This window comes from Carcharodon carcharias, chromosome 32 (genome assembly GCF_017639515.1).
Source record: "Carcharodon carcharias isolate sCarCar2 chromosome 32, sCarCar2.pri, whole genome shotgun sequence".
In the NCBI taxonomy this organism is placed as follows: Eukaryota; Metazoa; Chordata; class Chondrichthyes; order Lamniformes; family Lamnidae; genus Carcharodon; species Carcharodon carcharias.
The window spans coordinates 471473-496368 of record NC_054498.1 but is presented as its reverse complement, the minus strand read 5'-3'; the positions used below and the strand labels follow the sequence as shown (position 1 = coordinate 496368).

Sequence of the window (24896 nt, the reverse complement as noted above, 5' to 3'; positions counted from 1 at the left end):
ATAAACCTTCAGTAAAGGGAACGACAATTTATACTGTATGAAAAGAGAGTGCTGATTAGTTGGCATATAGACTCTGATTAGTAGAGGCGATGCCATGGAGAATGCAGCAGAGAATAGTTAACTGCCATGCCAGGTATGTAGGCTGTGCGTCCCAACGACTGGTGGATCGTATCAAACAGCATGTCCCTTCAGCCTTTGCCAATTAGAGTCCACTTGCCAACCAATCAGCACTCTCTTCTCATGCAGTATGAATTGTTGTTCCCTTTACTCTTGGTTTATCTTGCATAGCTGTCTTGATGAGTGCAAGGTGAAAAGCTTTGATAGTATATCTCTTTTTTTCAGCAATACACAAAATAATTACTAAGAAACCCACTAGGAAAATAAGGGGAAATTTAAATTCCTGGAGAGTAGAAAATAGAAAGAAGGTGACTTAAGCAAATAGCTTAATTGCTTTCTTTGAAATCTTCAGAATTCTCTATCCCAGAGGGCTGTGGAAGCTCATTCATTGAGCATGTTCAAGACAGAAATCAAACAGGCAAGTACTGACCATACCCAACCAGCCTATGCTTGCAAAACTCAAAATATAGTGCACAATATTAGGTGTGATTCTATGATTGGACAGCATTTACTAAACAATCCTGATTGTGCTAAAACCAATTCAAGATTATCAATTGGGCTCACAATATGGCTGACTTACACATGCCAGAAGCCACATATGTTCACACATAGGGCCCTGTCCTTTGCAGACAGAAGGAGCATGTCCATGCATTCACCTTTTCTAACTAAACAAAAGCTTGGGAGATCGACATTCCCTGGTTCATTCCCCAAGGCAATGCCTTGATGAATCAGAGTTGACCTGCCTGATTTGAATTTGGAAAAAAGGTTGACAGTTAACAGTTAACTGTTCCCTGCTGCATTCTCCGTGGCAACACCTCTACCAATCAGTGTGCACTTGCCAACCAATCAGCATTCTCATGCAATATAAATTGTTGTTTCCTTTACTGTTGGTTTATCTTGCGTAGCTGTCCTGATGAATACAAGACAAAAAAGCTTCGATAGTATGTCTCTTCTTTCAGCAATTCACAAAATAATTACTAAGAAATCCAATAGGAAAATAAGGGGAAATTTATTTTCCCACAGAGTATTTAGAAAATGGAAAAGCGGATTAAGCAAATAGCTTAAATACTTCCTTTGAAAGCTTCAGAATTCTCTATCCCAGAGGGTTTTGGAAGCTCAATCATTGAGCATGTTCAAGACAGAAATCAATATATTTCTGTATACTAATGACATCAAGGGATATGAGGATAATGTGGGAAAGTGGCATTGGGGTAGAAGATCACCCACGATCTAATTGAATGGTGGAGCAGGCTCGATGAGCTGAATGGCCTACTTCTCCTATGTTCCTGTGTTCCTAAAAAGAAACCAGACCAATATATGAGCAAAAATCGAGGATATGTTGAAATGCTGAGATGAGGGAGATGGAATGGGAGGAGACTGGTGGAGTAGAAACACGAGCATAGACTAATTGAGTTAAATGGCCTATATCTGTTCTTTATATTCTACATAATAGGCTCCAATTCTATTTTTTTAGTTTTAACTGAAATACATGGCATTACTTTGTTTACTTCTGAATTGACTAACATTTTGGAGAGCTAATTTGCTTTTCGCTGGTGCTGTGAGTTGTAATTTTACAAACTGCACAATCCATATTATCTGCACAATCTTTGGGAGGGGGTATTGGGCCTTAGATATTTATTGGGAAAGATCAGAAGTTTTATGACTTTAATAAAGGGTCACTGCTTTCTCTCTGCAAATGTATTTCTTTATACAATACTGCCAGTCAATCCTCGCATTGACAAACAGCAGCCAAGTAGCTGCCTTCAGAGAAGGTTCTTTATTTAGATTTCAACCTCTGTCAACATTTCTTAAATTAAAATCTTTGTCATGCTTCTGCAAGCACCAATTCCACACTATAGCTAAGTTTATGGTATGGTCGTGCAATTGAAATGTTTTCGTCAGTTTTAACAAATGACGGAAATGAAAATGCAAATGTATTAGACGAGTATGTGGAACAGCTGTGTAAAGGTAACAGTACAACAGAAATTGGTTCTGAACAAGATAGGAGAATTCAAGGTAGATAAATCATTGGTTGTGATAGTATGTATTCTAGATTGTTTGGAAAAACAGTCAGAGGAGTTGGCAATGATTCCAGGCGTAATTGTTCAACCTTCCTTATATGTGCTGTGCAACTGGAGAAGTTAAACATTTGTTGAAAAAGTGTAACAAAATCATGGGCAAAATCTTAGAATTCATAATTCCAAAGGAAAATTTATAAATGCATAGGTTATTCAAGAACAACTTGCACATATTTAAGGTGTGTCATTCTTCACAGATTTAAAAGTTTTCTGAAAAAATGACTAGCAGATAAAAAAATGCAGTAGCTGGCACGGTGTTCATATTTTAATAAGGTGTTTGACAAAACGTCTCACAAGAGGCTTGTTAGAAAAATTCTGATGTAAGTGAGCAAGTGTAGTCACATGCACAGAAAACTAGTTGGTGGACAGGACACAGAATTAGAGTAAATGGATATTGCTTGGATTGGAAAAGTGTTGGACATGGTGTACCCTGGTAAAAAGACTTGCATTTATATAGTGCTTTCAGAACCACAGGACATTACAAAGCACTCAGAAAGACTTGCACAACCTTTGGACATCTCCAAGTGCTTTTACAGCCAATTAAGTACTTTTGAAGTGTAGACACTGTTGTAACACAGGAAACATAGCAGCCAGTTTGCTCATAGCACGCTCCACAAACGACAATGTGACAATGACCAGATAACCTTTTTCTGCTGTTGATTGAGGGATAAATACTGGCCAGTACACTAAAGATAACCCCCCTGCTTCCTTATAAAAATGGTACCATGTCATCATTTACATCACCCGAGCAGGCAAATGGGGCCTCGGTTTAACATCTCATCAAAAAGATGGCACCTCTGACAGCTGTTGGGTCCATATAACTTGGCAAGAAATCCAAAACTTTATTCTTTTGCCATGTTTAAAAAAACTACTTTCTGCGGAACTAAAAAAAAAGGCTGCTACAAGTCACCTGACCACAGGATTGGCCCTTTGTTCGGAAGCTGCCACTAGAAGTTACAAGAACAAAAGAATTCCTCAACAAAAACAGAATTACCTGGAAAAACTCAGCAGGTCTGGCAGCATCGGTGGAGAAGAAAAGAGTTGACGTTTCGAGTCCTCATGACCCTTCGACAGAACTTGAGTTCGAGTCCAGGAAAGAGCTGAAATATAAGCTGGTTTAAGGTGTGTGTGTGGGGGGCGGAGAGATAGAGAGACAAAGAGGTGGAGGGGGTTGGTGTGGTTGTAGCGACAAACAAGCAGTGATAGAAGCAGATCATCAAAAGATGTCAACGACAATAGTACAATAGAACACATAGGTGTTAAAGTTAAAGTTGGTGATATTATCTAAACGAATGTGCTAATTAAGAATGGATGGTAGGGCACTCAAGGTATAGCTCTAGTGGGTTTTTTTTTTAATTTTATATAATGGAAATAGGTGGGAAAAGGAAAATCTTTATAATTTATTGGGAAAAAAAAAAAGAAGGGGGAAACAGAAAGGGGGTGGGGATGGGGGAGGGGACTCACGACCTAAAGTTGTTGAATTCAATATTCAGTCCGGAAGGCTGTAAAGTCCCTAGTCGGAAGATGAGGTGTTGTTCCTCCAGTTTGCGTTGGGCTTCACTGGAACAATGCAGCAAGCCAAGGACAGACATGTGGGCAAGAGAGCAGGGTGGAGTGTTAAAATGGCAAGCGACAGGGAGGTTTGGGTCATTCTTGCGGACAGACCGCAGGTGTTCTGCAAAGCGGTCGCCCAGTTTACGTTTGGTCTCTCCAATGTAGAGGAGACCACATTGGGAGCAACGAATGCAGTAGACTAAGTTGGGGGAAATGCAAGTGAAATGCTGCTTCACTTGAAAGGAGTGTTTGGGTCCTTGGACGGTGAGGAGAGAGGAAGTGAAGGGGCAGGTGTTGCATCTTTTGCGTGGGCAAGGGGTTGTGCCATAGGAGGGGGTTGAGGAGTAGGGGGTGATGGAGGAGTGGACCAGGGTGTCCCGGAGGGAGCGATCCCTACGGAATGCCGATAAGGGGGGTGAAGGGAAGATGTGTTTGGTAGTGGCATCATGCTGGAGTTGGCGGAAATGGCGGAGGATGATCCTTTGGATGCGGAGGCTGGTGGGGTGATAAGTGAGGACAAGGGGGACCCTATCATGTTTCTGGGAGGGAGGAGAATGAGTGAGGGCGGATGCGCGGGAGATGGGCCGGACACGGTTGAGGGCCCTGTCAACGACCGTGGGTGGAAAACCTCGGTTAAGGAAGAAGGAGGACATGTCAGAGGAACTGTTTTTGAATGTAGCATCATCGGAACAGATGCGACGGAGGCGAAGGAACTGAGAGAATGGGATGGAGTCCTTACAGGAAGTGGGGTGTGAGGAGCTGTAGTCGAGATAGCTGTGGGTGTCGGTGGGTTTGTAATTGATATTGGTGGACAGTCTATCACCAGAGATTGAGACAGAGAGGTCAAGGAAGGGAAGGGAAGTGTCAGAGATGGACCACGTGAAAATGATGGAGGGGTGGAGATTGGAAGCAAAATTAATAAATTTTTCCAAGTCCTGACGAGAGCATGAAGCAGCACCAAAGTAATCATCGATGTACCGGAGAAAGAGTTGTGGAAGGGGGCCGGAGTAGGACTGCAACAAGGAATGTTCCACATACCCCATAAAGAGACAGGCATAGCTGGGGCCCATGCGGGTACCCATAGCCACACCTTTTATTTGGAGGAAGTGAGAGGAGTTGAAGGAGAAATTGTTCAGCGTGAGAACAAGTTCAGCCAGACGGAGGAGAGTAGTGGTGGATGGGGATTGTTCGGGCCTCTGTTCGAGGAAGAAGCTAAGGGCCCTCAGACCATCCTGGTGGGGGATGGAGGTGTAGAGGGATTGGACGTCCATGGTGAAGAGGAAGCGGTAGGGGCCAGGGAACTGGAAATTGTTGATGTGACGTAAGGTGTCAGAGGAATCACGGATGTAGGTGGGAAGGGACTGGACAAGGGGAGAGAGAAGGGAGTCAAGATAACGAGAAATGAGTTCTGTGGGGCAGGAGCAAGCTGAGACGATCGGTCTACCGGGGCAGTTCTGTTTGTGGATTTCACACCTCATTGTACAGATCCCTTGTAATCAACGAAAGCAGAGGAAGCGCAGACTCCCCAATCTGAACTATCACAAAAGGGGTAGGTTGAAACCCGTTATACTGGAAGAGTTGCTAATAGCCACCTAGTCTGTTTCCTAAGGGGGAACGATAGCATTCGGCTAGAAGCACAGAAACTGATTGTTAAGCTGCAGTTAACCCTTAACGGACAATGTTACACGACCCAAGCCTCTGGCTTTTTGGACAGTTTTAACATTACATCTTCAGTCTCAAAGGCAGACTGCTGTTTTAACATCAACTGGGAAGGACTCTAGCAGCATGGTTGAGCAAACAGTTGGTTACCATCTCTTAACTCCATGAAGCCTGCCTGATTTTTAAAGTCCCTGTTCAACGCCTGCCAAGTGATCTAAGCACAGAGAGCCCGTTGTGTAGCAGCACCATTTTTTTTAAAGGATTTTCGTGTTGTCTTCTCCAATCAGAAACTCATCAGGACTGAACTTAGCCATGAGGGAAATGCCCTCTGGATTTTGACTTCTCGGATTCTGGAAATCACATGAACTAATATTCATTTCTGAGGTTCTTGTACATTGTTGTAAAACTCTTCTTTTCTATCCCTTCTTCTTGTGTGTGTTTAGTGGAGTGGGAAGTTGCGGACACTCTTCCCTGGGTTTTGACTGTGAAATAAACTAACCTTCTGAGCTAATCATAATGCACGTTTGCTGTGAGTTATTAGTAAATTGGATCACATAAACTGAGGGGTTTGGGAAAACACACCACAGCATACTTCAAAAATAATTCAAAGCACCTGCTGATGAGTGGAACGAAGTATGGTTTGCCCGTCTCTCTCCTGTCCATTACAGAAATTGGGAGCTCAGGCCCAGAATAGACCCATTACAGGCAAACCAAAAGTTGATCAAGCAAGACCACAAATCTGACCAGAGTCCTAATCTAAGACTTGAGCCGAAAACGATACATAAAGAACCAATTGGAAACCAAGAGGGAAAAATTCCATGGCTGGAACGATTTTTAAAACACAAGAAAGTTACCGCAGCAAATTCCCTTCCCCAACACTAAGAAAATGGCAACATTCGATGCACAGATGTAGGTAAAATAAGGAGATTTAAATGGTGAAACATTGTACAGATCAACTGAAAGGTATAGTTGGGAGGTAGTTACGAACATATGAGCATTTGAATTAGGAGCAGGAGTAGGCCGCTCAGCCCTTCGAGCCTGCTCCGCCATTCAATAAGGTAATGGCTGATATGATTGTAACCTCAATGCCACAATGTCATCTACTCCAATAACTTTTCACCCCCTTGCTTATCAAGACTCTATCTACCTCTGCCTTAAATTCTGCCTTAAAAATATTTAAAGACCCTGCTTCCACCGCCTTTTACGGAAGAGAGTTCCAAAGATTTTCAATCCCCTGAGAGAAAAAAATTTCTCCTTATCCCTGTCCTAAATAAGCGCCCCCTTATTTTTGAACAGTGGCCCCTGGTACTAGATTTTCCCATAAGAGGAAACATCCTCTCCACATCAACACTGTCAAGTCCCCTCAGGATCTTATATGTTTCAATCAAGTCGCCTCTTACTCTCCTAACCTCCGTATTTAGCCTAGCCTGTCCAGCCTTTCCTCGTAAGACAACACATCCAATCCAGGTCTTAGTCTGGTAAACCTTCTCTGAACTGCTTTACATTCTTCCTTAAATAAGGAAATACTGTACACAGTACTCCATATGTGGCCTCACCAATGCCCTGTATAACTGAAGCATAACCTCCCTGCTTTTGTTTTCAATTCCCCTCGCAATAAATGATAACATTCCATTAGATTTCCTAATTACTTGCTGTAACTGCATATTAGCCTTTTGTGATTTATGCACGAGGACCCTAAGATTCCTCTGCATCTCAGATCTCGGCAATCTCTCACCATTTAGGTATAATGCTTCTTTTTTAGTTTTCCTGCCAAAATGGACAATTTCACACTTTCCCATAATATACTGCAATTGCCAGGTATTTGCCTACTCACTTAACCCTATCTCTATCCCTTTTAGCCTTTTCGTGTCCTCTTCACATCTTACTTTCCTACCTATCTTTGTGTCATCAACCTTCGGCCCCTTCATCCAAGTCATTGATATAAATTGTAAAAACTTGAGGCCACAGCACTGATCCCTGTGGCACACCGCTCATTACATCTTGCCAACCAGTAAAAGACCCATGTATATCTACCCTCCATTTTCTGTTAGCTAGCCAATCTTCTATCATGTCAATATATTAACTGCTACACCATTAGCTTTTATTTTTCACAATATCCTTTGATGTGGCACCTTATCAAATACCTTCTGGAAATCTAAATACAGTACATCCACCAGTTCCCCTTTATCCACAGCATATGTTACTTCTTCAAAGAACTCCAATAAATTGGTTAAATACGATTTTCTTTTCACAAAGCCATGTTTGACTCTGCCTGATTACCTTGAATTTTTCCAAATGCCCTGCTAGACCATCTTTTATAATAGCCTCTGACATTTTCTCTATGACAGATGTTAAGCTAACTGGCCTGTAGTTTCTTGCCATCTGCCTCATTACTTTTTTGAATAAAGGAGTTAAATTTGCTATTTTCCAATCTATTGGAATCTTCCCTGAATCTAGGGAACTTTGGAAAATTAAAACCAACACATCAACTATCTCACTAGCCCCTTTTAAGACCCGAGGATAAAGTCCATCATGGCCTGGGGACTTGTCAGCCTGCAGCTGCAACGATTTTCTCAGTACCCCTTCCCTGGTGATTGTAATTTTCCTGAGTTCCTCCTTTCCAATTCCTGATTTACAGCTATTTCTGAGATGTTACTTGTATCCTCTATAGTGAAGACAGACGTAAAATACCAGTTCAATTCTTTGTTTTCCATTATTAATTCCCCAGATTCACTTTCTATAGGACCAACACTCACTTTGTTAACTCTTTTCTTTTTGAACTAATCAGTAAGGTGAAAAGAAGTGAACTGATCCAGTTGCCGGTCGTGCATTTGGACCTCACTTATCAACCAGAGGAGGTAGATGAGTTCAACCCTGACTCTCAACCCCTTCCCCTAGCCAAATTTGAGCCGGATAAGCTCAGAATGCAGCTAGAGCTTCTTGGGGGAGAGAGAGAGAGAGGGAGGGAAGTTCAGTAGAGGGAAAGAGTGAGGGAACTAGAGAGAAAGGGAAAAGGAAAGGAAAAGAGAGAAAAAACGAAGTTCAGGAGAGGGAAAGAGAGAGAAAGGGAGAGATAAGAATTCCAGCACAGAAAATTGGAAGTGGAGTTAGTGGTTCAAAGGGAGAGGGAGAGAGAGACCAAACAGCTGGAAGCTGTGAGAGAAAACCTCTCTCTATCTGGTACAGTCTCTATTCCCCTACTGCAGAACCAGCCTCTGAGACCCTTAAGTATGCTAGAGAGTGATGTGGAATCCTTTTTCACCACTTTTGAGAAAGTAGCAGGACAGCCAAAATGACCATCAGATATCAGGTCTTTCTTAATTCAAGGGCAGCTATCAGGGAGAGCCCAAGACTCTTGACGTGTCCTGTAATTATGAACTGACCAAGGCTGCCATGCTTGGTGCCTATGAGATAGTCCTGGGGGCATATTACCAGCAATTCCGGAATTCTCGTAAGAAACCCACGCAGACCTAAATCAAGCTCGAATGGTTGAAGCAAATCAAGTTTGACTGGTCGGCCTGCTCTTTAAAAATACAGCATACCAACAAGGGACTGCACAACTTGATATTGCTGGAGGAATTTAAAAGCTGCTTACCCTCCAACTTGGAGGAGCAGAGAATCCTCATGGCCAGGGAGGCAGCTGTCACAGCAAACAGCCAAGACCTCACCCATAGGCCTAGAAACTCAAACAGACCTTTCCCAAACCATCCCCATGACCATTAGAAAGACAAGAAAGTTGATGTGGTTTTAAAGAGGGCTACACCCAGAAAGGAAAGTGCAAATGATGGTGCGAGAAGTCCTCCTGTAGCCTGGAAGGACACTGGAGACCGGTGTATTCCCATTGTAGTAAAATAGGACACTCCAGACCTGAATGCTGGAGGTTGAAAGGGAATCCATGGGTCTAATTGGGCTCTGTAAGAGTAGTCCCCAGAAGGACACCCCAATAGGTAGTGCAGCAGGGCAGGCAGAGACTGCTATTAGTAAATTAGATCACACAACACACACTAGAACATACTTTAAAAATATGCTGGGGAGGGTTTTTTCTTTCCTTTTTCTTCTTCCTCCTACTTCTCTTTTCCTTTCCCTTCTCTTTTTCTTTCTTTTCCAAATGTAAGTGTATTAAATTATTGCTGTACTGTAAGCTAACTTTTACTGTCACTCGTTACGATTGTTGTTAAAACTTAATAAACAAATAAAAGAAACACCTTCTGCTTGCAGACCGTTGGTGAGAGAAAAGAAGGACAGTTTGCCTGTCTCTCTCTTGTCCGTAACACAGTTGCAGCACTCCCACAGTACTGCACACTACTACAGTGGTCAGGATGGATTCTTGTGCTCAAGCCCTGGAGTGGGACTTGAATCCGGAACCTTGTGATTTGGAAGCAAGGGGCTGGATCTGGATCAATTTTAATTCACTAATTAGATTTGGGCATAGAAAAGTTAGTCTTGAATTTTTTTTTCTTAGTTTTAGTTGTTCATGGGATGTGGGCTTCGCTGGCATGGCCAGCATTTATTTTCATCTCTAATAGCCCTTGGGAAGGTGGTGGTGAGCCAACTTCTTGAATTGCTGCAGTCCATGTGGTGTAGATACAATCACAGTGCCCTTAAGGGAGAGAGTTTGGACTTTAACCCAGCAACATTGAAGGAATAGCAATATTTTGAATTTCAGAATGCTATTTGACTTGGATGAAAATTTGCATATGGTGGTGTTCCCATGTGTCTCCTGTTCTTGTTCTTGTGGGCTTGTAAAGTGCGGTCAAAGGAACCTTGGTGCAGTGCATCTTATGGATGGCTGCGATTGTGAGCCACTGGTGGAAGGAGTGAATGTGGTGTCAATCAAGCAGGCAGCTTGTTGTTAAGCTGAATTAAAAAGTAGGCTTTTCTCTTTTACACTGCAGTTTGTAGGAATCTGATTTGAAGTTTACAAGGAACAAAGAAAGAGCTAAAAACAAAAAACTGCAGATGCTGGAAATCCAAAACAAAAACAGAATTACCTGGAAAAACTCAGCAGGTCTGGCAGCGTCGGCGGAGAAGAAAAGAGTTGACGTTTCGAGTCCTCATGACCCTTCAACAGAACTGAAAAAGCTGTTTGCCAGGTGATTAGATTGAATTGAGGACTGATAGCAGAGGGCTGTGAAAAAAAAACAGGAACACTTGGGAGCTCTGGTACAACGCTGGGTGATGAGAATGAGTGCAAGGTGCTATGATAGTGTAGTTGAGGTAAGGGAAATTGGGAAAGACTGCATAGCAATAATATCCAAGCTTTTTGTATGGGTCACTTGAGTAAATATAACAGTGCCTCATGGCACACTTGAGTAAATAACTCAGTCTCTTGTGGCCCACTATGGGTCATTGGGGTAAAAGCCGCAGTGTCTCTTGTGCTCACTTGTTGAATAATTTGTATGTGTAACAGCTGGTGCTGTTTTTGGGGCAGTCACTGAGTGGTAGTGACACTTGTTTTTAAAGTGACCCTGACATGAAACTTGACCAGTACAGCTAAGAAGGTCATAATTTTTTAAAGAAAACTTCTGAGTTAGCACTCTTGCAGTGTAACATCCTAGGATTTGTAGGATTAACACGGCTTTAGTTTACCTGTCTAGGTTTGTGGGAGATGACTTAAATATCATTGATTTAATGAAATTGCAGGCACTGATTGCAGTGGGAACATTTCTCTGATTAAAGTGGCATGGTTTGTACAACCATAGTCCAATGTATGTTGGTCATAAAATTTTTAAAACTGGTTTGTTTTTAAAATTGCATTTAGTTTTGTAATTATGATGTGGAATTGTGAGAATTCTTTCTGGATGTTCTAATTCATATATTGAATATCCATAGATTCATTGTGCAGAATTTTCTCCTGTGACATTGTGCAAGATAGCAACAGAGAGTGAAGGGTACCTGAGTTTCCATTCCATGCTTCTGTGAGGATTGTCCTGGCCTGCCCCTTTCTTGCCTTTCTGTGGAGCATATATACTGGCATAGATCAGTTGTTACGAATGACCTATGCTATAAATTCCATGTAAAGTAGGTCTTGGTCTGTGCCGAGGCTTACAAGGCAGCTACTATATCAATCTTTTGGGTACTTCTGTCCCTTTAAATGCTTAATTACTTTGGTGATGCAGCATCACTGGATTTTGCAGCTGAGCATTGATGGGCATCCTCATGGCACTGTCAGAGAGGCGGGTGTAAGTCTCACCTTGCTGGAACTCTCCCTGGAGAATCCAGCCAAGATCTGGTTTATAAAAGAAACCTTGCATTGTCATCATTGCAGGATTTATTTGCATGTTATGTTTATTGCTTTGCTACTTGGTTTCTATATGTATTACTTATTTTATATAGACCATTTGTACTCCTTGCAGAAGCATTCTCTTTTGAACTAAATATAAAAAATATAAAGCTCTGCTGACATGAATGAATTGTATATGGCACTGAAAAAACTTGTTGATGTAGCTTTTTTGGGGTACAGCGAAGCTATAACCAGCAGCTTAAGAGTGAGCTGCTTGTGAGTGGCAGTTTTAAAAGCCAATTGATGGTACTGTACCATGATTATTCAGGTTCCTTCTGCATCTGAAATGCTGATGCAGCAGATTGCTCCTTCTGAGAGCCCACGCGTTGAGAGAAAAGCTGCATCCCTATCCTTTACCTGGCAAATATATCAGCTCATCAGCCTGAGTAGATCTCTGTGTTCTAGCATTCTTCTGCAATGCTTAGCCACGAGCAGGGAAGCACTGCTCACTGCAAGCAAAAACCAGTGACAAGACTGCAGTAAATGGAGCTGCAGGAATCCATCCAAGGGCTGCTGGGATGTTAAGCACATTATTGCTGATGACTCACTGTTATTTTTTTGCTTTACAGAGAGATGCAGACACATTACCTCGTCTCCAAAGATTTTTCCTCAGCTTTAACAACATATCCAGGTAAGAACTACTTTTTTTATTAATTGGAAGCACTGGAACTCTCAAAGGCATGTGCTCACTTTGTTAAAGTACAGAACCCTTTCTTATTAGTAGGTACAGAATACCTTCACAAACCTTTTTGCATTTCACCTTTCTTGATGCACTTCAGTCATTAAGAAATATTACAGTTAACGAGATAATATTGATTAAAGCTAATGATTTTTTCCAATTTGCTTGACTTTATTTTGGATCATTACTGACTTACATACTAAGCAGTAATTTTAATTGCTTGGTAAATTTAAGTCCGAGCATGTTCACTGCAGCCATTTACCAGTGACTCGGTGAAGGGCATTCATAGACTAGGAATTGTGCAGCAACAGACAAATGCTCATATTTTGTTACACAAATGCATATTGTAGTACACACAGCTTTAAGCATTATTTACTCTCAATATCAAAACTTACTGCCGCTGCACAGTATGTTTATTTTTATGAGATGTTCATTGACTAAATTGTGCATCAATTTTTGTAATTTGCAGGATGTGGCTAATATACAAAATTTATTACCAATCATCACTGAATGTGGATATGAGTACATTATAAAGCAGTTAATTATAGAAGAGTGTCTTTCTAGGAAACAAAAGTTTTTTAATCTTAATGTTCTCATTAACCCAATTAAGTTTTGAATGTGTGCACTGATATTGATTTGTAACAACATAACATCTGAAGTTAGCTTTATTGTTTATCTCACATGAAGGTCATGTATTCAACCAGAAATAAATTTGTCCATTTAGGGGACCTCTTGATTTTACAGCTGATCATGGACAGCCATCTTTCTGTTTCATCATTAACGTCATTAGCAGTTCCATTACCAGAATTCTATTGAGAGACATCAGGGAAGGGCCTGGGGTTCTGCATAATATCACTGAGATTTAGGAGAATAAGAGAAAAATTGAAGGACATCAGGAAATTACAGTTACATGATATGGAAATTTAGTATTAAAAAGTTTGTGTGTTGTAGGAGGAAGGAAAGACAGGAAGGGAGGAATTCTATAGCTTTGATCCTTGGAAGAAGATTATGCAATGAGTATAGGGTGCTAGAAAAGCATGAAGGATGGAGTATTTTGAGCTGAGGAGAAAAAGCAAGGCATTACATTGACTATAGTTATATTGTTAAAATGAATAAACAAAGCTAGTGACAAGAGAGAGATTAAGAGGATGTGAGTGAATAGGTGCTGCATGTGCTGAGGCTGTACAGGAAGGGGATAGGAGAAGAGCAGTTGGAATTGCTGCTAGATAAAATGTTTCCTCCAGAAAGCAAAGAGAAGGTAGTGGAGGATGTGCTTGGTGTTGTATAGTGCAAGTGGAAGATAACCTGGTAAAGCACAGTCTGGTGGAGTAGAAGATGAGATTAAAGAGAACCCTATTGTGAGAGATAGTAGATGCGATGTTGAAGTCAGAAGAAGGATAGAGATAGCCAGAAGTAATTTTGTGAAGATGAAGGATATGTTAACAAGAAAACTCAAGCTTGTAACAAGGAAAAAACTCAGAAGATGCTATTTTGTACACTTTCTGTATGTCTCAGAAAACTGGACAATAAATAAAGATCTATGGAAGAAAATAGAGGCCTTTGAAATGTGGATGCTGAGACATTTGCTAAAAATTCCATATTCGGACCATAAGACCAATGAATAGGTGCTCGAAATTGCAAGAGCAAAACAAACTCAAATTTGGGGATCTGTCTCTCTTGCCTTGTCTCTACTGTTTGGTCTACCACCTCTTCCCAAATTTGATCCCTTGTCCCCACTTTTCAGAGGGGTTTAAATTGAATAGTGGGGGCAAAGGATCGACTTTAGGAAGATGTGGTAAGCCAAAGAGTAGAGAAAAGGCAAGAGAGACAGGTATTAATATGGGAAATGATAAACAGACTGTGACAGGAAGGGACAGAGTAAAAATCTAAGAGTAAATCAGCAGATGAGGCTAGACACTACAAAAATAATAGATGGACAAAACTAAAGGCTCTGTATCCAAACACACATAACATTCAAAACTAAACAGATGAACTGATAGCCCAAATAGAAATAAATAAGCACAATCAGATAGCCATTACAGAGACATGGCTGCAGGATGACGTAGATTGGGACCTGAACATTGAAGGGTATGTGACATTTAGGAAGGACAGGAATTTAGGAAAAGGTGGAGGGATAGGTCTGTTAATTAATGATGGTATTAGTACTTTAGAGAGGGATGACCTGAGTTCAGGGAACCAGGTTGTAAAAGCAGGTTGGGTTGAGATGAGGAATGAGAAAGGCAAGAAGTCACTTGTGGGAGTGATGTACAGGCCCCCTAATTGTAACTACACAGTACAACAGACAATAAAAAAGGAGATAAGAAGAGCTTACCAGAAAGGTACAGCAAGAATCATGGGAGATTTTAATCGACTTATAGACCGGAAAAATCAGATGGGCAAAGGTAGCGTGGATGAAGAGTTCATAGAATGTTTTTGGGTAGTTTCTGAGGACAGCACATTCTGGATCCAACCAGAGAGCAGGCTGTACTAGAACTGGTATTGAGCAATGAGATAGGATTAATTGATAACCTCCTAGTGAAAGCACCCCTAGGAAGCAACGATCATAATACGATTGAATTTTACATTCATTTTGAGGGAGAAACGAGTGCGTCCAAGACTAGTATTTTAAACATGAATAAGGGCAGTTATGAGGGCATGAAAGCGGAGCTAGCTAAAGTGAACTGGCAAATGAGGATAAGGGATTGGTCAATAGAAATTCTGTGGCAGACATTTAAAGGGATATTTCAGATTACACAGAACATATACATTCCAATGAGAAAGCAAAATTCCAAGGGGAGGGCCCACCATCCATGGTTAAGTAAAAAAATTAAAGACAGCATCAAACTAAAACAAAAGCATATAATTATGCAGACAGGTGGCAGGTCAGAAGGTTGGTAAGAATATAAAGAACAGCAAAGGATGACAGAAAGATTAAAAAGGAGGGAAAAATTAAGAGTATGAAAGAAAGCTAGCTAGTAATATAGGCTAGAATTTTACATTCAGCGTGCGAGTGCACGCCTGACACTGGGCGTTGGGCGTGTGTCCCGATGTCACTGCACACTGTCGTGATATTTTGCTAGTTGGATGCACGATGAAGATGGAGGCGCACCCGCCATTAATTAACAGGCCAGTTAAGGCCCTTGAGGCACCAATTGTCTTTGATTTTCAGGGCGTCGCATGGGTGCAACAGGCAGGCGGGTAGGCCATATTTTCAAAAACCTCATCCGCGGGCAGGATAAGATGGGCCCACTAATGTGAGTTGTTTGTACTTTAGCTCACAAGTTGCTGCTGCTTGCTTGTGTGAACAGGACAACTTCATTTCGCTTCAGAGCTGCTTTGACAGAAATAACAGGCTTCAGTTCAGGACTCTGGAGGAGTCATACCACTTGGGGCCTACCTTGGGGTATCAGACAGCCTACCCTTACCCTGGGAATGGGAATTGTGGTCTCCGCTGGAGGCACCTCCTCTGAGGAGGAAGAGAGGGCCAGAAAGGGGAGGAGGCCAGGTGTCCCTTTTCAGCCTCAAGGGGAGGGACCTTTGGGAGGACAGGCGCTGACACAAGAGGTGCAGGGCCAACAGAAAATGCAAGGTGGATGAGGCTGCAGAAGACGCCACTATCCTGCTGCCAGTGTTACAGGTGGCGATGCAGCTACCTCAGTATATCTGAGGTGCAATGCCTCTCACGGGAGACAGTGAACTCCATCTGTCAGATGGTCGGCCGTGAGATCAGCTCCAACAGTGTGGGTGGACACCTCATGCCAGTGGTGCTGAAGGTCACAGTGGCCCTCAACTTATATGCCTCCGGCTCTTTCCGGGGATCGGTGGGTGATCTGTGTGGAGTCTCCCAATCAGCTGTCCAGAGTGTTGAAATGGCAAGCGACAGGGAGGTCTGGGTCATGCTTGCGGACAGACTGAAGGTGTTACGCAAAGCGGTCACCCAGTCTGCGCTTGGTCTCTCCAATGTAGAGGAAACCGCATTGGGAGCAGCGAATGCAGTAGACTAAATTGAGGGAAGTGCAAATGAAATGCTGCTTCACTTGAAAGGAGTGTTTGGGCCCTTGGATGCTGCGAAGAAGGGAAGTAATGTGTTGCACCTTCTGCAATTGCATGGGAAGGTGTGCCGTGGGAGGGGGTTGAGGAGTAGGGGGTGATGGGGGAGTGGACCAGGGTGTCCCGGAGGGAACGATCCCTGCCGAATGCTGCCAGGGGGAGTGAAAGGAAGATGTGTTTGGTGGTGGCATCATGCTGGGGTTGGTGGAAATGGCGGAGGATGATCCTTTGAATGCGGAGGCTGGTGGGGTGATAAGTGAGGACAAGGGGGACCCTATCATGGTTCTGGGAGGGAGAGGAAGGTGTGAGGGCGGATGCGCAGGAGATGGGCCAGACACGGTTGAGGGCCCTGTCAACCACTGTGGGTGGAAAACCTCGGTTAAGGAAGAAGGAGGACATGTCAGAGGAACTGTTTTTGAAAGTGGCATCATCAGAACAGATGCGACGGAGGCGAAGGAACTGAGAGAATGGGATGGAGTCCTTACAGGAAGCGGGGTGTGAGGAGCTGTAGTTGAGGTAGCTGTGGGAGTCGGTAGGTTTGTAATGGATATTGGTGGACAGTCTATCACCAGAAATTGAGACAGAGAGGTCAAGGAAGGGAAGGGAAGTGTCAGAGATGGACCATGTGAAAATGATGGAGGGGTGAAAATTGGAAACATCTCATTTTGTCTCTCGTTCAGAAGATTGAGGAGAGGTTAGGGGAGGTGGGGTGGTTTCTGTGGTCAAAGCCAGAGGAGGCTATAGATTTCCTGGTGCTGGCTGGAGAAACACTGCTGTTTGGGCCACTTTTGACCATGCTCCTCTTCTCATTATCTTTGCTTGTCTAACATGCTGATGTTACCAGTGAAAATTGCATTCAGGTCCTGGTTACCTTATCAATACTTGACATGCACATGTAAAGGATCCTGCCAGTCCTTGCCATCTGCTCCAGAGAGGGGGAGGTGGAGGTGGAGGCGTGAAGGGGAGATGGTGGCATAGTGGTATTGTTGCTGGACTAGTAATCCAGAGACCCAGGTTAATGCTCTGGGGACCAGGGTTCAAATCCCACCATGGTAGATAGTGAAATTTGAATTCAATAAAAATCTGGAATTAAATGTCCACTGATGACCATGAAACCATTGTCGATTGTTGTAACAACCCACTAATTCACTGGTTCACTAAGGGAGAGAGATGTGCCGTCCTAACCTGGTCTGGCCTACATGTGATTTCATACTCACAGCAATATGATTGACTCTTAAATGCCCTCTGAAATGGCCTAGCAAACCACTCAGTTGTATTAATCTGCTAAAATGTTTAAAAGGAATGGAACCGGGCGGACCACCCAACTTTGACCTAGGCACCAGAAACGACAATGGCAAACTCATCCCTGTCAACCCTGCAAAAACCTCCTTACTAACATCTGGGGTCTAGTGCCAAAATTGAGAGAGCTGTCCCACAGACTAGTTAAGCAGCAGCCTGACATAGTCATACTCAGAATCGTCCCAGACACGACCATCACCATCCCTCGGTATGTCCTGTCTCACCACCTGGACAGATCCAGCAGAAGTGGCAGCACAGTGGTGTACAATCAAGAGGGGGTTGCCCTGGGAGTCCTCAACATCGACTCTGGATCACATGAAGTCTCATGGCATCAGGTCAAACATGGGCAAGAAAACCTCCTGCTGATTACCATGTACCCCCCCCCTCAGCTGATGTTTCAGTCCTCCACCATGTTGAACACCACTTAGAGGAAGCACTGAGGATAGCAAAGGTGCAGAATGTACTCTGGGTGCAGGACTTCAATGTCCACCTAGAGTGGCTCAGTAGCACAACTACTGACCGAGCTGGCCGAGTCCTAAAGGACATAGCTGCTAGACTGGGCCTGCGGCAGGTAGTGAGGGAACCAACAAGAGGGAAAAACATGCTTGACATCATCCTCATCAACCTGCCTGCTGCAGATGCATCTGTCCATGACAATATCATTAGGAGTGAACATCTTGTGCACCTCACAGTCCTTGTGGAGATGAAGTCGCGTCTTCACATCAAGGATGCCCTCCACCGTGCCCTGTGGCACTGCCAGCATGCTAAATGGGATGGATTTTGAACAGATCTAGCAACTCAAGACTGGGCAACTATGAGGTGTTGTGGGCTATCAGCCACAGCAGGACCGTACTCAAACACAATCTGTAACTTCATGGCCTGGCATATCTCCATATCTCCATATTCCACGTGTTCAACCAGGAAAGAACCTACAAACTACTTGCACTTACTAAATATTTACAGCAAGAATGATGCAGAGGAAAGTCATAGTCAGAACTATCTAAAGGTAAAATACTGCGGATGCTGGAAATCTGAACTGTTTAACCGGGCATCATGCCAGGGGATCAATCCTGGTTCAACAAAGAGTGCAGGAGAGCATGCCAGGAGCAGCACCAGGCATAGCTAAAAATGAGGTGTCAACGTCATAAAACCACAACATAGACACCTTGCTTGCCAAACAGCATAAGCACCAAGTGATAGACAGAGCTAAGCAATTCCACAACCAATGGATCAGATCTAAGCTCTGCAGTCCTGCCCACATCCAGTCGGATTGGATGCTGGAACATTTTCAGGGCCTATAGCCTTTGCATTATCCAGTACCTTCAGGCCGTTCCTTGATATCACGTGGACTGAATCGAATTAGATGAAGACTGGCATTTGCGATGCTGGGAATCTCTGGAGGAGGCCGAGATGGATCATCCACTTGGCACTTCTGGCTGAAGATTGTAGCAAATGGGCTCCCCCATCATTGAGGATGGGGATGTTTGTGGAGCCTTCTCCTGCAGTGAGTTGTTTAATTATCCACCACCATTACGACTGGATGGGCAGGACTGCAGAGCCTAGATCTGATCCTTTGGTTGTGCAATTGCTTAGCCCTGTCTATCACTTGCTGCTTATGCTGTTTGGCATGCAAGTAGCCCTGTGTTATAGCCTCACCAGGTTGACACCTCATTTTTCGGTATGCCTGGTGCTGCTCCTGACATGCCCTCCTGCACTCTTCAGTGAACCAGGGTTGTTCCCCTGGCTTGATGGTAATGGTAGAGTGGGGGATATGCCAGGCCTTGAGGTTACAGATTGTGTTCGAGTACAATTCTGCTGCTGATGGCCCACAACGCCTCATGGATGCCCAATCTGGTGTTGCTAGACCTGTTCGAATTCTACCCCATTTAGCACGTTGGTAGTGCCTCACAACACAGTGGAGGGTATCTTTAATGTGAAGGTGGGACTTTGTCTCCACAATGATTGTGTGGTGATAACTCCTACTGATACTGTCATGGATAGATGCATCTGCAGCAGGGGGGTTGGTGAGGATGAGGTCAGGCATGTTTTTCCCTCTTGTTGGTTCCCTCACCACCTGCTGCAGAATCGCAGAGTGCAGAAGAGGCCCTTTGGCCCATCGAGTCTGCACCAACATGTGAGAAACATCTGACCTACTTACCTAATCCCATTTACCAGCACTTGGCCCATAACCTTGAATATTATGACGTGCCAAGTGCAGACCCAATCCAGCAGCTATGTCCTTTAGGACATGGCCAGCTAGGTCAGTAGTGGTGCTACTGAGCCACTCTGGGTGATGGACATTGAAGTCCCCCACCCAGAGTACATTCTGTGCCCTTGCCAGCCACAGCGCTTCCTCCAAGTGGTGTTAACATGGAGGAACAATGATTCATCAGCTGAGGGAGGGTGGTACGTGGTAATTAGCAGGAGTTGTCCGTGCCCATTCTTGATCTGATGCCATGAGATTTCATGGGATCTGGAGTTGATGTTGAGTATTCCCAGGGCAACCTCCGCCTGACTGTATACCACTGTGCCACCACCTCTGCTGGGCCTGTCCTGCCGGTGGGACAGGACATTACCTGTAAGGTATGATTCCGTGGGTAGGATTATGTCAGGCTGTTGCTTGACTAGTCTGTGAGGTAGCCCTCCCAATTTTGGCAGTAGCCCCTAGATGTTTGTAAGGAGGACTTTGCAGGGTCGACAGGGCTGAGTTTAACATTGTCATTTCCGGTGCCTAGGTCAATGCTGGGTGGTCCGCCTGGTTTCATTACTTTTTTGAGAAATTTTAGCGGTTTGATAGAACTGAGTGGCTTGCTAGGCCATTTCAGAGGACATTTAGGAGTCAACCACATTGCTGTGGGCCTGGAGTCATGTGTAGGCCAGACCAGATAAGGACAGCAGATTTCTTTCTCCAAAGGACATTAGTGAACCTGATGGGTTTTTATAACAATCGACAATGGTTTCATGGTCATCATTTGACTTTAAATTCTAGATTTTTATTGAATTCAAATTCCACCAGGATTTGAACTTGTGTCCCAGAGCATTACTCTGGCTCTCTGGATTACTAGTTGAAAGCTACTCCCCCTGGAGCACTTCAAGAACTCACCAAGCCTGCTTAGGCAGCATCTTCCAAATCCATGACCACTACAGCAGGGCAGCAGACACAAGGGAACACTACCACCTGGAAGTTCCCCTCCACCCAACTCACCATCCAGACTTGGAAATATATTACCGTTCCTTCACTGTCGCTGGGTCAAATTCCTGGAACTCCCTCCCTTACAGCACTGTGGGTGTTCCTCCACCACACGGACTGTAGTGGTTCAAGAAGGCAGCTCACACACCCTTTCTCAAGGGCAGTTAGGGATGGGCAATAAACGCTGGCCTAGCCAGCGATGCCCTCATCCCATGAATGAATAAATGAAGGTTCAGAATTGAAAGAGCGGAATCCTGGCATCTTTCCGGTGGTGAATAGCTGAATGATTTTAAATGCCCACCTCCTGATTTCTATTAAGCGGATGGATATTAAGTAAATGGAGGAAATAATGTTTCAAACTAAATTAGCTGCATATTTCTATCCCTATTTTCATTGTATTCAGTAGTGCTTTATCTCCCCTCTCTCTCCACAGTGACAGATACACTAAAGTCAGGATTTTTATTTTAAGTCCACTGTAATAAAACCTGTTTTCAACCCATAAAAGCACTCCTGACCTTTGGCTGACTGTAGCTTTTAATGAAAAAAAATGAAACCAGGATCTCGTCCAATTGTTCTCTACATGATATAGAGAAGAGGCTGCATACAGGCTGGTGTGTTTTAAATGAAGGAAATGAAATGTACACCAAGCTGTCAAATGAAAGAAGGAATTCACAACCCCTGCAAGCTTTGATTTGTCTGTTTACAAAGCACTCAGTATTACAACACAGTTTACAAAGCACTCAGTATTACAACACAGTTTACAAAGCACTCAGTTTTACAACACAGTTTACAAATTAAATGGCAGCCTATCTCTGAGCTACTCCATTAAACCCTGTAGAACTTTTCTTTTTATGCTTATTATGGATCAGTTTTGTTGGAATACAGTTTTCTCCATGAGACATTCATTTAGCTCTGCTGGAGTGTGGCATCAGCAGCATGAAGTTCTAGAAGCATGTTTAAGCAGACCTGTACAGTTTCCATTTTTATGTTGTCCTGACCTTCATAGGCTTAAAAGTGTTTTATTGAATGTATTTAAAAGAATAGAGAACTGTAAAAATAGCTTGAAAGAGCCGGGGAGGGGGAAGAAAATTATAGGAACATTTCTTTGCGACACAGTAATTTAGCCTCTGACCTTTAACTTCTGAGACCTGGTTTCAAATCCAGCACAGGTCATCTAGTAACAGGAGTGGGCCCCATGAGGCCCAATTCATTGAGATTGTGGCTAATCTGATGGCTCTGTGTAACATGCACTTTCGCAGTTTTCATCAAGTTCTTACTGGGCATGGGCTCACAGCATAAAACTGCTGCTAATGTTGCAATAAATGGCAATTTTACTGAAAAATACTTCTATTGGAAAAAGGAGAAAATGCCATACTGGTGTAACAGGGGAGCAGTTCTGGAACTGGAGCTGGCAAAGTGTTGGAGTAGATTGGAAACTTGAATTGGCATCTATCTGTGCTATGCAGACTGAGATTGCAATTAATGACAAGCAGGAAGGGCTCTGCACGAACGGCATGATACCAGAAGCTGAAAAGTATACTATCATTAGAGACAAGATCCTAGATGAGGAAAGGTGCATTGATATACATTGCATGCCTTTTCCAAATATAAAATTATATTGCACCAAAACAACATGCTTTCAGCTCTTTAGTCAGCCTTGGCTCAGAGGTAATCCACTTGCTTCTGAGTCAGAAACCTGGAAGTGTGGTGGAGGCAAGTTGAATCAAGTCTTTCTGGAGGGAATTAGGTGATTATTTAAATAGAAACAACGTGCAAGGGTTACGGTGAAAATGCAGGAGAATGGCACTAAGTCATAATGCTCATTTGGAGAGCCGGTGCAGACACGATGGGCTGAATGGCCTCCTGCATCATAACTATTCTGTGATTCTACTTCTCTGGTTCTTTTTACTGTTGCTATTCATAGTTGTAAAACCTCCCCTTCTATCCCCCTTACTGTATATTGTAACAGCACTGTGGGTGTACCTATACCACGTGGACTGCAGCGGTTCAAGAAAGCAGCTCACCACCACCTTCTCAAGGGCAACGAGGGATGAGCAATAAATGCTGGCCCAGCCGGTGAAGCAAACGACACGTGAATGAATTAAAAAAAAAATTTCCTCTGATACCTGTTGGTCTCAGTCTTGAAAGTTCCAGGTGACCCACCACACCTATATCCTTTTGGAGGAGCATGTTCCAGATTTCCACTAATCTTTGTGGTGGAAGAAGTTCTTCCTCTATTTAGTTCCAAATGGATTAATTCTAATATTAAGATTGATTTGAATTTCCCCATCAGAGAAAATGGTTTCTCTGTACTGTATTAGATGCTTTATCATTTTAAACACCTAAATTAGATCACCATAATTAATACAACAAGTTGGAACCTGGGTATTCTGTGGCAAGTGGCTCACCTTCAAGATCCCCAAAGTGTTACCACCTCCAGGGCTATGGGCCAAGCGCTGGAAAATGGGATTAGTGTTATCAGATCCTTGTTGACTGGCGCAGACATGATGGGCCGAATGGCCTCCTGTGCTGTAAACGTCTATGAGTCTGTTCTGCCAGGCAGAAGCCAGGAGTGTGATGATATTCTATCCACGTGCCCAAATGAGTGCAGCATCAACAGCACTCAAGAAGCTTGACATAATCCCATTTGACTGGCACCCCATCCACTAGCTTAAACATGCAATCCCTCCACCACTGGTGCACTTTGGCTACCATGTGTTCTGTCTACATGGTGCACTGCAGCAATTCACCCAGGCTTCTTCACAGCACTTCTGAACTTCTACCATCCAGAAGAACGAGGGAAACACCATCATCTTCAAGTTCCTCTCCCAAGTCAAACAAGCTTGTAACTTGGAAATTTAGCAGCTGTTTTTTCATTGCTGTTGTAAATTTTATATGTTTAATAATTTATATTTAATATAAATCTCTTGCTTGCCAAAGATAGCTTTTGCTCTTACAAGTACAGACATGCCATTGAATTCATTTATTCCAGAAACAAGAGTAGAAAGTAACTCCGTCCAAGGACCCAAACACTCCTTTCAAGTGAAGCAGCATTTCACTTGCATTTCCCTCAACTTAGTCTACTGCATTCGTTGCTCCCAATGTGGTCTCCTCTACATTGGAGAGACCAAACGTAAACTGGGCGACCACTTTGCAGAACACCTGCGGTCTGTCCGCAAGAATGACCCAAACCTCCCTGTCGCTTGCCATTTTAACACTCCACCCTGCTCTCTTGCCCACGTGTCTGTCCTTGGCTTGCTGCATTGTTCCAGTGAAGCCCAACGTAAACTGGAGGAACAACACCTCATTTTCCGACTAGGGACTTTACAGCCTTCCGGACTGAATATTGAATTCAACAACTTTAGGTCGTGAGCTCCCTCCCCCATCCCCACCCCCATCCCCACCCCCTTTCTGTTTCCCCCTTCCTTTTTTTTCCAATAAATTATAAAGATTTTCCTTTTCCCACCTATTTCCATTATATAAAAAAAACCCCCCACTAGAGCTATACCTTGAGTGCCCTACCATCCATTCTTAATTAGCACATTCGTTTAGATAATATCACCAACTTTAACTTTAACACCTATGTGTTCTATTGTACTATTGTCGTTGACATCTTTTGATGATCTGCTTCTATCACTGCTTGTTTGTCCCTACAACCACACCCCCCCCCCACCTCTCTCTCTCTCTATCTCTCCGCCCCCCACACACACACCTTAAACCAGCTTATATTTCAACTCTTTCTTGGACTCAAACTCAAGTTCTGTCGAAGGGTCATGAGGACTCGAAACGTCAACTCTTTTCTTCTCCGCCGATGCTGCCAGACCTGCTGAGTTTTTCCAGGTAATTCTGTTTTTGTTTTGGATTTCCAGCATCCGCAGTTTTTTTGTTTTTATCTCTGTGTTTAATTGACTGCCACTGCTCTTCAAGAAATGCCTACCTCCTTGAAGAAGTTTTGTTCCTCTCTGCGACAAGATTTCCGTATCTCTC

The 24896-nt window shown here is 43.4% G+C and overlaps 1 protein-coding gene across 5 annotated transcripts in view; it reads left to right on the top strand.

Annotated features, from left to right (window-relative positions):
- The window catches only part of LOC121272153 (leucine-rich repeat-containing protein 49), a 244678-nt gene that overhangs the window by 66325 nt on the left and 153457 nt on the right, over positions 1–24896 (top strand). For all 5 annotated transcript variants that reach the window (XM_041178664.1, XM_041178665.1, XM_041178663.1 and 2 more), the window contains one exon: positions 12261–12322. In XM_041178664.1, the coding sequence (XP_041034598.1) occupies positions 12261–12322 (62 nt within the window). The remainder of the gene's footprint in view (positions 1–12260; positions 12323–24896) is intronic.